Source organism: Bison bison, unplaced genomic scaffold (assembly GCF_000754665.1).
Source record: "Bison bison bison isolate TAMUID 2011002044 unplaced genomic scaffold, Bison_UMD1.0 scf7180017864508, whole genome shotgun sequence".
Taxonomy (NCBI): Eukaryota; Metazoa; Chordata; class Mammalia; order Artiodactyla; family Bovidae; genus Bison; species Bison bison.
Genome location: NW_011495064.1, coordinates 1,967,149 through 1,979,222, shown reverse-complemented (window position 1 = coordinate 1,979,222; position 12,074 = coordinate 1,967,149). Strand labels below are relative to the sequence as shown.

Genomic DNA, 12,074 nt, shown 5'->3' with positions numbered 1-12,074 from the left:
TAAATTGATGTCTACCATTTATGTGTGATACAGTCTTCAGGCTTGGTGAGTGTCTTCCTTGGAGTTGAATGAGGCAGTTGTGGATTTTAGAGCCTTACACACATGCCTTCTCCGAGAGCATGGGGTTCAGATTATTTCCATCAAGACAGCAGCTGTGGATTGCAGGTTTTTTGGACAAGGGCTTTCTTATGGAGGGTGAAGTGTGATCTCATAGGAAGAGACAGTTCATGGACAAGTGCAGGGACCTTGATCCCCGACTCCATCCCTTCACCTTCAGGAGCCCCGTATTCAGTCAGTCTCTTCGGGATGTGTAGTGACAATTAAATCTAAAGCATGGAGAGATGGATCTAGAAAATGCTGTCTTCCACCAGGGCTGTTTTCTCTCACCGTGAATCATAATTGACTTTTCTCCATTGATCTTTGTAGAAGGAGAGAGGCTAGTAACTTTGTTCACCTGTCTGATAAGTACCCAGTTTGTTAAAGGAAATGTTGGGGGGTTGGACCTGGGGTGGGGGGACCCCGGACGTGCTGTGTCTATCTGGGTCACACAGCTGTGAGCCAGGGTTGAGGCGCTGATGTGTGGGTGCATGCCTGGGTGGGCACCAAGCTGGATATGGGCTCGCTCTCATCACCCACGAGGGCGCCGTCGTGCTGTGGCAGGTGGGCACACCTGCACGGTTGCCTGGCCCTTGGGGGACCGGAGGCCGTCAGCACATAACCATTTGGAGATGCAGGTGCCTGGAGGGGGACTTCAGAGAGGGCTAACTGGGGTTTTTTTAATTTCTTGAGGAGGAAATGGTGATGCCCTGGAGGCTCAGCCCTCCTGCAGACGTACAGAAATAATCAGCCTATCACGTCGTCCTCCGCTCGACTTCTCCCGGCTGAGCCAAAGCAGAGGGGTTTGGGCTGTGGTTAAAGTGTTTATGTCTCATTAGCATTTTTTGGAGTCTGGGCCTTTCACCACCACGTGTGCTCGCTCTGAATCGAGTGTTTCATCAAGTGGTGTCTTGTGCTGGAGTGGTCATTGCCATCTCTGGCTTCTCTGTGGTTGGCACAGCGATACCCCACGAAGGTCATGGGCCGGGGTTCATTTCAGCCAGCATGGGGCCTGGAAACCAACAAGTTGAGGAAGTGGCTATTTGCCCTACCAAAAGCATCACCTGTAATAGATGCTTTGAGGTGATATATTGACAGTCAGAAGGTGGGATTCATGACGATACGGTCTTTCTGCGATGTTTGGGCATCCCTTGCCCCCCTAGTGGGAGCTGGGTGCAGTGCTGTGGGAAATCTCACTCCTGGTGCTGGGAGGCTGTGGGGGGGGCACCACATCCGGCCAAGGGGATCCCCTGGCGCTCTTTCCACAGCTGTGTTGACAACAAAGCCTGTTAGGCACTAGCTATGCAAATGCCCCTGTTGCCTTGGTGACAGATAGAAAGTGAACTTGGTCTTGGGGCAGCATCGGTCTGACAGCTGAGAACAGCAGTGGACGTGGTGCTCGTGCTGGAATCCCAGCTGAGTTGCCCCTTGACTCTAGTTCTCGGTCTTAAAGTGGAGAGAGACCGAGTCTTCTTAGCAAGCTCCACATCGAGTCGTCATACACGGGCCCTGTTCCTCTCTGACCTGTAGTCTCACTGGCTGGTCGTTTAAAAGAACGTTTGGACTGATGGGTTATGAGTGGGTAGAGGTGGTCTTCCATCCAGCAGTGGGGCCGCTCTGCCCCTTGCCTCATCCCGTCCCCTGTGATGGTGACGATGTTCAGCCTTGTTTCGGAAGATGCAGAGCAAACACCGAACATCCAGGCAGACACTCCATCCTCATTTGCCCAAACTGGAGCAGAGGTTCTCTCTTTGTAAGAGTCCTTCCTGGTCTCAGAGTCTAGAATTCAGTCTCCTGTAACATGTTCCCACTTAGAGATAAATCTGTGTTTAAAAAAAAAGAAAGTTTGGGACATCTTAGGCATTCATGTTGAAATTCTCTTAAGAAGCAAGCTTTTGAACAAGTTAAATCACTCAGAGTCTCAGAGTTCTGGTATACCTTGCTTTTTGGTTTGTCTCCAAGAGTTTGGTATCGTGCTGAGTTTTGTTACCTTGACTGCCAGAAAACTCCTAACTAAACCGTGGTTCTGTGGCACCAAATCTCAGTCCTAGTTCCCTGGGAAAGTCTTTTTTTCCTTTTTTTTTTTTTTCAGTCTCTTAATCATGTTTATGGTCTTACTCAACCTTTATTTTTAGGCGCTTTGCGCGTCTCTGTGGTTTTGATGGTAAGCCCCCTTGAGTGATGATGCTGAGTGAACCTGTGGCTGGTACTTACTGAGTCATCAGGCCCAGTGAGGTCTGGCCCTGCCTGTGGAGCCCAGATTGTTGAATGTGTCCTGCGCGGTGCTGGAACTCAAGGCAAGCAGTCAGGTCACCTGGTGTTTCCTGATCTGGAGGCTCGGTCTGTGAGATACAAGAGAGCCACGCTGGCTCAGGGGTCGTGGTTCCATTGAGCGGTGACAGTGGGAGATACTTTGAGTCCCCAGGCTCGGGTGCACGAAGTCAGGAGGCCTGGTGTGTCCTGTGGGCTTCGCAGGGTCTGGGCTCCTCTCCGCCTGCAGGGTAGGAAAGCGGAATCAGCTGCCCTCTGTGGGTGTGCCGCGGTCAGCCTGACCAGTTCTCCAGGACAGGCTGGGAGAGTATTTTAAAATACTTTTTCTTAAAAAAGTATTTATTTATTTGTATCTGAGCTGTGTTTTGTTGCTGAGCAGACATTTTCGTGCTGTGGTGAGTGGGGGCTGTTCTCCAGTTACGGTGCCTGGGCTTCTCATTGTAGTGGCTTCTCTTGTTGCGACACAGACTCTGGATGCACAGGCTTCAGTATTCGCAGCACGAAGCATCGTAGTTACAGCTCGCAGACTCTAGAGCGCAGGTTTCATGGTTGTGGCCCATGGGATCAGGGCTCCATGGCAGGTGGGATCTTCCCGGTCAGGGATCGACCCCGTGTACCCTGTGTTGGCAGGCGGATTCCTATTCATTGTACCACTAGGGAAGTTCCCCCCACCTTTTTTTTTTTTTAAATAAATTCCCTTAAAAAAAAAATTTTTGTGCTGGGGTCTTAGTTGTGGCACGTGGGATCTTTGGTCTTTGTGGCAGCATGCAGGGTCTTGGCATGTGGGATCTAGTTCCCTGAACAGGGATCGATCCAGGGCCCCCTGCCTTGGGAGCACAAGTCTTAGCCACTGGATGACCAGGGAGGTCTCTCCAGACCTGTGTTGCATCCTGCACGCCTGCTTCCCAGGCAAGAGAGCATGTTTGGGCATGTTTGGCCTGCAGATGGAATTAAAATTCCCTGACCCGTGGTGGGTGGTCCCAGAGCTAAAACCCCGGTGGTGGCCGGTGCTGTGTTCTGTCACAGCAAAACAGGGCTTCAGCGCATTGTCACATCTGCTCTTTGGACAGGAAGGGCATCCGCATCTTGACTCTGTCCTGGCGCAGGCCTTGGTTTCACTGGCACGCGTGGATGCTCTGCATTCTGTAAGGCGGGAGCTTGCACGTGCCTGTGCCTGGCTTCTGGGTTGGGGCCCAGGCTTTCTCTGCGGCTGTTCCCATGATGGCAGTGCCGCAGGCGCCCTGTGACTCAGGACTGCCTGCGAGACCTCCTGCATGGAGACAGGCTTTGCAGTCAGGTGTCCTGTGATGCGGGCCCGTGTGAGGGCTGCCAGAGCCCCTTGGCCAGAGAGGAGCAAGGACCGTGAGGGGGACCTGGATCTAGACCACGGAGGCAGAAGTCCCAGTGGGATGGCGTGTTGCACTTTGTGTGCCTGTGTGGGTGAGCAGACAGAAAGGATTTGAACCTAGGAGCGTGTCTAGTGTTTTAATCTCTTTTCCTCCAAATGTACCATTGTAATATATCTTTTTAAAGTGTTTTTATGGTGTAGACTAGAGCAGCATTATGCAGTTCTTGAGCCAGGAAGCGCTGGTTTTCACTTGGGACAAAGGCTTAGGAACGATGGTTGAGCATGCATGGGTATATTAGTTGCTAGGATGGCTGGAGCACAGGCAGGGGGCCTTAAACAGCAGAAACAGCTTTCTTTCACAGTCCTGGAGGCCGAAGCCCAAGCCTCTCGCTCGCTGCGCTGCAGACAGTGTGTGTTGGTGACTCCCACTGGCGAGACAGCCTCTGTGCCCTCTGCCGGTGTCAGAGGGCAGCGTGTCCCCCCAAGGGGAGCTGCCCAACCTCACAGCTGTCTGTGAGGTGTGAGCTGTCCACGCTGAGCCAGCAGCAGCTCTGGCTGGCTGGGCCAGCTGTCAAGGGCTTTCTGGGCTGGCACAGCTCTCGGAATCAGCAGTAATGGCTTCCTCCGTTGAATGGCGTCCAGAATCGGTTGTTCGCTGGCTTGATGGCGTGTGCCGGGCTGTCCTGCTTGCCATCTGAGGGGCCAGGTGTGCCCAGTCTTCGCTCACCCAGGCCTGGCAGCATCTCCTCATTGGTCAGGGGCTGGGTGTCCCTTTCGCCAAATTTTTCCTGCGTTCCCCTGCCACCCTTGTACGTCTTTGCATCTCCACTGCATATTCGTCTCATGCGAGACGAAAGCAAAACTGTTAATAAAAAATTCTTTTGCACCTGTTGTCCTCATAGTGTGCGTGGAAGGTTTCCTCCTCTTGCTGCTGCTGCTAAGTCGCTTCAGTCGTGTCCAACTCTGTGCGACCCCATAGACGGTAGCCCACCAGGCTCCCCTGTCCCTGGGGTTCTCCAGGCAAGAACACTGGAGTGGGTTGTCGTTTCCTTCTCCAGTGCATGAAAGTGAAAAGTGAAAGTGAAGTTGCTCAGTCGTGTCCGACTCTTAGCGACCCCATGGACTGCAGCCTACCAGGCTCCTCCGTCCATGGGATTTTCCAGGCAAGAGTACTGGAGTGGGGTGCCATTGCCTTCTCCATTCCTCCTCTTAGATACTTCTATTTCTGGAATATAAAATTGGCCAAGAGTCAGCAGGGTCCATCCCTACTGTGTGACCTGGTCCCCTCATGGGGTCATCTTGACTCCATTCTCTGGTCCACCTGAAGGCCACCGGGGACAGCCAGATGGCTTTAAGACAGCTTTCCCCATCTTGAAGCAATGGCTTAGCCCACCCCCATGTACACTTTCTTCATTTTAGTAAATCGTGGTTTTATTTTGAATAAGCGTCTTTCAACCTGTTAATATTAGTCTCAACTAAAATTAACCTTCCCCTAAATTATTCTCACCCCAAAGAAGCAAAGTAATTTAGAAAGTTAAATCAAAACAAAGCAATCTTGTGTGTCGAGCAGATAAAAATCGCAGACTGTGGTTACGGAACGCCTCTACAGGAATCGCTTACATAAAGCCTATTTCCTCCAGTCTGGTTCTGGAAGGAGCAAGGGAAGTGCTCAGGCCTTATCACAATTCCATCCCGTCCAGCACACCCCAGAGGGCTGTGTAAACAGTGGCCCGGAGGGAGCCCTGCTCGCAGCTGGCATCTGCAGGCGGCACTTAGGTCTGGGAGGGGACGCCCGTCTTCAGCCTGCCCCCTGGCCAGTGGTCCCATGATTCTGCATCGGAAGAGACCAGCCCCCCAGAGTGAGGAGAGGGGTTGATGGAGAGCTTCAGACAGAACAGGGAGCGGGCCCGGGGTGTTGCGTTCAGCGTTCAGACCTGAGCAGAGAAACAGCTCCTGACTGGAAGCGGGTCGTCTGTTACCGGCTTTGGCTGGTCTGGGTGTGCACCCTGCTTCTTCTTCTTCTTGTTCGGTTGCTCAGTCGTGTCCGACTCGTTGCGACCCTAGGGACTCTAGCCCGCCAGGCTTCTCTGTCCATGGGATTTTCCAGGCCAGGATACTGGAGTGGGTTGCCATTCCCTCCTCCAGGGGATTTTCCCAACCCAGGGATCGAACCTGCATCTCCTGCATTGGCAGGTAGATTATTTACCGATGAGCCACCAATCGGGGAAGCCTTTACACCCTGCACTTACCTGCAAAATGGATTAGACCCAAAGGTGGGCGTGCTCTGGAAGACATGGGGACCCTGAGACTTTCAATAGCCTGGCAGTTTCCTTCTGAGCAGTATCTCAGCTTGTCCTAAACCTGTGGGGGTCACCGGCAAATAGACCTGTTCTATTTTTCGTCACACTCTGCCTGCCACTCTGGGGTGAGGGCTGGAGGGCAAGTCCGCCTGTTTGCTGACCCTGACCACTGTGCCAGGCTGACCCTGACCACTCAGAAGAGCTGCCTCGCACCAGAGGCAGGGTGGCCCATCAGCGCTTCAGTTTGTTTAGCTTCTTGGGGCAGATCACACCGAAACTCAGCCTTCAGGGAGCCTGAAACCTATTTGAATGTCAGTAACTTAGTTACTTGCATCCCCCGAGTTCCTGTTTGCTTTACCCGTGCCTTTCTTCACGGGACCCCAGCGTGGGGTGACATTTCTCAGCACCTGTGCGGAGGTGGTGGGTGTAGCGCTCGTCATCCTGTTCGTGGCGCCAGTTGTCTTGTTGTCCACACTGTGTGCTGTTCGCTGAACCCGGGGCAGGCAAGGCCCGAGCTCAGGGGCTGGAAGGAGACACGGGGAGCCTCAGGAACCGCAGACACATTTCTTCTCTCCTGGCTGGCGCAGCAGCCGCATCGTAACCGTAACATAGCCAAAATGTACCCTCATATAACATCACGGTGCCGCTCCAGTGTAGCCCTGGTGCAGCAGCAGCCAGGGCTTTCACAGCGAAGCGCACACAGGCGTGCCGCGCCCAGCAGCCCGTGACCAAGCGGGCACCTCGTGCCGCATGTGCCCAGTGCTGTGAATGGTCTCAGCTGCTGCACAGCCGTTGTTTACAAAACGTGGGGCGAGAGGGCCTGGCCGCGCCATCTCGGCTGATTTGCTCTCGCCCTGCGCTGGGTGGCTCCTTTGCCAGTGGGTGCTGCGTTCCCTGGTCCAGGCAGCTCTGGGCAGCTGTGACGTCACCTGTGGAAAGAATGTGCGGTTTCTGTTTGTTGTTGCTGTTTTGTCTTTGACCGCAGCAGGCGGGATCTTTGTTCCCTGATAGGGGATCAAACCTCTGCTCTTTGCCTTCGAAGCACAGAGCCTTAGCCGCTGGACCACCAGGGAGGTACCCCAGAATTCTGTGGTTTTTAGAGGGAGAAGCGGATTCAGGGGTCCTCTTGGAGTCTCCAGACAGCCTTTCGGTCACTTTATAAAGAGCATCCCTCAGTGCCCCTGCTCCTTAGGGGGTGACAGCTCTGGGAAGAACTGGCACTTGGGTGAGCTGGTGCCCTTCTCAGAGGTCCCAGCAGGATGACTGTTCCCTTGAGTACGGGTGTCCTCCTCCCCACCCCCAGTCCCGCCTGAAACACGTGAGGGCTGGGCAGTAAGCAGCTTCTGTCTTCTCGTTGCAGGTCTTCGTGCGTCACCAGGCAGTTGAGGGCCACCCGCAAATGGTCCTCTTGCGCGTCTTGCGCTACATCGTGCGTCTGGTGTGGAGGATGCAGTGACGGCGGTGCAGACGTTCCGCTCGTTTCAGACCGACCAGCCCAGCGCCCGGGGTCGCGGCGCTTCCGTGCCCTTGCTGTGCGGCAGTCCTTTGCTGGAAGGGTGGGCAGAGAGCCAGCCGGCATGTCCCCGGAGGGCACCACGCTGCACGTGGACCTGACCTTTGTCTGTTCATCACCATGTGGCCGATTTTCCAACGGAAGCTTGATGTGAATGTAAATGAGGGAGGGATTCTCTTTTTTTAAAAAACAATGTACAAATCATGGTTCTCTGGAGTAAGATTTTATGCAAGAATGGTGTTTACATGCAGTGTGTGTGTGTTTTTTTTCCCACCTTTGATAAGAGCAGGTTTTTCAAAAAGGAAATGGAAACTTTTTAACCAACTCATGAGTGATTTTTGTACTACAATTTTAAGAACCTTTTGCCTACTCTCAGAGGATTATATAAACTCTGCAGTGGAAACTGAGCCAGCTCATTTATAAAGCTGCCTTAGTTTATTTTTAGAGGTCACTGTACAGCATTTTTAAACGGGAGAGGTATGACATGACCCCTCCTTCCCTGCCATTGCCTCTTCAACATTTTGTTTTTTTAATCACTATTATTAATACCAAAAAAGTTTTTATGAAATGGAACTGGTAAAAGGGGCAGAGAGAGGTACTTTGTCAGCCTGTATTGACATGCCACTCCCATTGTGTAAATACCTACTTACCTCTTTAAAATTCAGTTGCATCTGTGGGAAAATTTTACTGTGTGTGTGTGTGTGTTGCTTACATCCTTTGGTGATGCTCTCCCAGCCTGTCAGGGCACTGATGAACACATTTGGTCCAGTGACTGTTTCATGGTAAAAGGCAGTTGGGTCTGAGCCCGAGTCTGTATCTGACACGGGTCTGTCTGTCTCTTGGTACTTTACCCACTGGGGAGTGCTCGCTGGCAGTTCTCGCTTGCTTTGATAGCCTTGTTGTTCAGACGTGTTCTGCAGAGGTTTGGGGCATTCATAATACCAGGTTTGCTGTGGCTCTCCTGTAGCACAGTGTGGGCTCTCGGCCTAAGGCCCCAGGTGACTAGCATGCCCGCCTGTGGCCAGGTTCAGCTACAGGGGGCCACACTCGAGCCCTCGTGGGAATTGGCAGAGGCTGTGGCAGGGCTTTAAGCAGCTGTTTTCTGGGCATCCTGGCTTTTCATCCAACTCAGAGTTCCTCTGGCCTTCTATGGCTCTTGGCTAACCGCTCTTTGAAGTAAAGGCTTCATTCTGCTCTCAGCAGTTCTCATAAAGAATACCATCAGACACAGGGGTATCTGTGTCAGTCGTCCACCTCCTGGGACTGCTGGATTTTTGTCAGGCCCCCCACTTCCTGCAGCCACTTCTGTTGGGGGTGCTCTTCCTTCACACCTGCCAGGAGGAGGGCAGAGAATGCAGGCTCACGAGCTGGTCGGTATTTTCAAAGGCAGTTAAACTCCCGGGGAGACCCAAGACGGACAGATGAGGGAGCATTGCAAGCAGGGAGGTGGGGGTAATTCTGTGAACCCCATCGCTCTTAAAGTTTTTGAAACCTCGAAACAGCTTTTTAAAAGACATACATGTTTCAAACAAGTCAACAGTGCCAACAGCAGCTGTAGCGTTTGCTTTTGGCCCATCAAGGACCAGTGTTTTCTTCTTATCGGTTGGAGCAATTGATTCATTTTTGTATCTTTATAGTTTTATATATATATATATATATATATGTTACATATATACTTTTTCCTTAGGTAGAGAGAGATTTGACTCCAAATATTCTTCCTTCTAAACATTTTCTTTTCCCCAAGTAGCTTTTTGGGGTCTTGAATTGTTTTAAAAGCTGTGTTGAGTCTCAGCTTGTGTTCCTTGGACCCTTTGTCTTGAACCCATCCGCTGGATCCTCAAGTCCACGCAAGCGGTTGAGGCGGTCCACGGAATTGGCGTCCGTGGGCCTGCTGCACACACACACACCAAAGACGTATTTGGTTCTGGGCCGCTCCCCCCCAGGATCTCCGTATTCACGGGCCAGTCTCTTGGACTGGAGCACTTTATTCCTTCAGCACCAGTGCCCTGGGGGGCCGAGCGCTTGCTCACCCACGTGCAAGTCTACCTTGGGCTTGGGGGCCTCCAGGCCCCCTGGGCTGGCCGTGGAAGCAGCTGATGAGGAAATGAGAGAATCTATGAACTGTAGAAGTACTAAAACGAGGATGTTGCCCCCGGGACTTGAGAGGTGACTAGACATCCCTGTACTGTACGTGTCTGTTGATCATGATGCCTCCTCTCTGCAGAAGGTATGCCCATGGCTGGGTGTACCTTTGATGTCTTACTTTTCCTTCCTTTGACTTTTTGTAGAGAGCAAAAATAATTCGGTCCCTTGTTGGAAACTTAATGCAGGTTTTGTGCCTTGATCACTTGTCTGATATGACATTTGTAGAAACTGTCCTGTGACTTTTCACAGGAATGCAATAAACACGTGAAATTAGCTTCATAAGTGAATTTGCAAATTATCTGGGCCCCTCCCTAGACCTGAATTGATGAAGATTTTTTCTTTCTTGGTTTAAAAAAAAATGTACATAGCAGATTACAATTTTCTCCTGTTTCTCCTTCTTAATATTGTATATATTTTGACTATTTATTAGATTAGGAAGTTGTATTTTACTTATCAACTGAGCCAAATGTCTGTGCAATTATTATGTGTTCCTTTCTTGTAAAATTTTGTACAGCCTAAATGACTAAAAGAAAAAAAAAATCAGTTTTTGCTGACCTTTTTCAGAATTGAGGGTTGTAAATATTGTCGATTCTTTTTCTATGTAATGTGTCCTACTGTTTGATAATGCTGTAACTTGTAGGAATGTTGTATATTTATTTCTGGCTTATTTAATGTCTTAAATTCTGCAAAGTGTTGACCTCCCTTTCCCCTCTGCCCCCTGCTGTCCTGTTAATTGCTTTAACTCTTGAGGTGGTGACTGGTCAGCTCACGGCAGGCTACGTGGTCTCCCCAGGGTGGCCCTCCCAGCTTTGGTTCCTGGTATTTCTAGTCCAGTGGGTTTAAATTCTTACGGTTTGCTGTCCTCATGATGAGGTTTGTGTTTAGACAGCATAATGAAAGACCAGAAATCTGATAGGCTTTCAGATTCTCCTCTAGAACTTTCCAGTGACTCTTTAATTCCTGAACAGCTAGCTTCTCATAGAAACAAGTGCTATTAACTTCAGGCCATATCTTACAAAACAAAATACTTACTATTAGCAGTGGGAAAGATTTTTCCATTGAAGATTTATCCCTGACAGCTCAGTGTTTAGAAATACTCACATGTCCACTTAGGCAGGTGCCGCCATGGGACTGTTGAAGGCAGAGACCAGGCAGACTGAAGGCCCGGGTTGACCAGTTGCCCTGCTTCCAAGTGACTACTGGGCCACCTCACACTACTAACCTTTGTTGGCAACTGATGATTAGTTGAATTCCCCCACCCCCAACCGTGCTCTGTGGCTTCCTACGCTTTGAGGTGCAGACTCTACTATGTATCTTCAGGAACTAACTGTACAGGCCCGCGCCCCCCCCCCAGCCTTGAACCATTTGGTCCCAGCATTTGATCCACCTGTGTCTTCAGGGTGACGCCTTCTTCTGCTTCTCCAAAGCCTTCAAGCGAGGGTCTGGACCCCACTGGCCTGGGTGCAAAGAGGTGAAAGCGTGAAAGATCTTCTAGCGGTTCTGTGTTGATGGCTTTGTCATCCCTGCTGATTTAGCCTGGTGCCTGTGTGTGTCCAGTCTGTGCACGCACGTGTGCAGTGACCTGACCACACGTGTCGCTAAACCAGCTGGGGTAACACCTGTCCTGCTCCAGACGGCATCGTATGTAAGAAGCACCCTCAAGCTCCCAGCTAAATAACTTGACTACTTTGATTTGGGAATTTCAGACCTTAGAAGCTCTCTTTAATTTGTGTGTCCAGGTTCTGTGACCGCTAGTTACTGTATCAGAACTCATCAGGTACTCGTTTATAAATAGCACTGATCTGTCTGTAACTTTTTTCCTAGAACCCAGCATATGTAGCATTTGTATCGCAATTTCCCTGGCTTGTGTTTTGCACTGATGGATTTTGACAGGGTAATTGCCACTTTACTTGTGCAATACTGCTGTAAATAATTGCAGATTTTTTTTTTAAGAAACCCAATCTTTTATGTTCTTAATGAATTTTATATAAATAAAACTTTCAACTAGTTTTGGCGAGCTGTTTGATTTATTTCACAAAATGGTGGAGAAGCCGCTGAAATCATGGATAGGTACACACCCACACTCTGCTCTTATCATTCACTGAATGCATTACCAACATGCAGATTTTGTGAATGGTCGCTTGAAGTCAAATCTGTGTAGTATACTTAAAAGCAAACCACTCTTTAAAGTTTTGAAGTGGCTGGTGAGAGCAACTGCAGAGTTTTCTGCCCACGTAGTCAGGTATGACTCAGCACCTGGGCTGGTTGTGGGGTGTTAGGTCACAGGTCTAAACTATATTGATTAGTGATTATAGCAGATACCCTGCCGTCTCAGCCTGTCTTGGTAGTTTGAAGAACATTCAAGAAATGGAAGTCTTGTTTGACTCTTAAGTTTATCTAT

The 12,074-nt window shown here is 50.4% G+C and overlaps 1 protein-coding gene across 6 annotated transcripts in view; it reads left to right on the top strand.

The window, feature by feature from the left end:
* BCL2L11 (BCL2-like 11 (apoptosis facilitator)) overlaps positions 1-11,682 on the top strand; it is a 51,856-nt gene extending 40,174 nt beyond the window's left edge. For all 6 annotated transcript variants that reach the window (XM_010829553.1, XM_010829552.1, XM_010829555.1 and 3 more), the window contains one exon: positions 7,376-11,682. In XM_010829553.1, the coding sequence (XP_010827855.1) occupies positions 7,376-7,471 (96 nt within the window). In that variant the 3' untranslated portion in view covers positions 7,472-11,682. The remainder of the gene's footprint in view (positions 1-7,375) is intronic.
* The last annotated feature ends 392 nt before the right edge of the window (positions 11,683-12,074 follow it).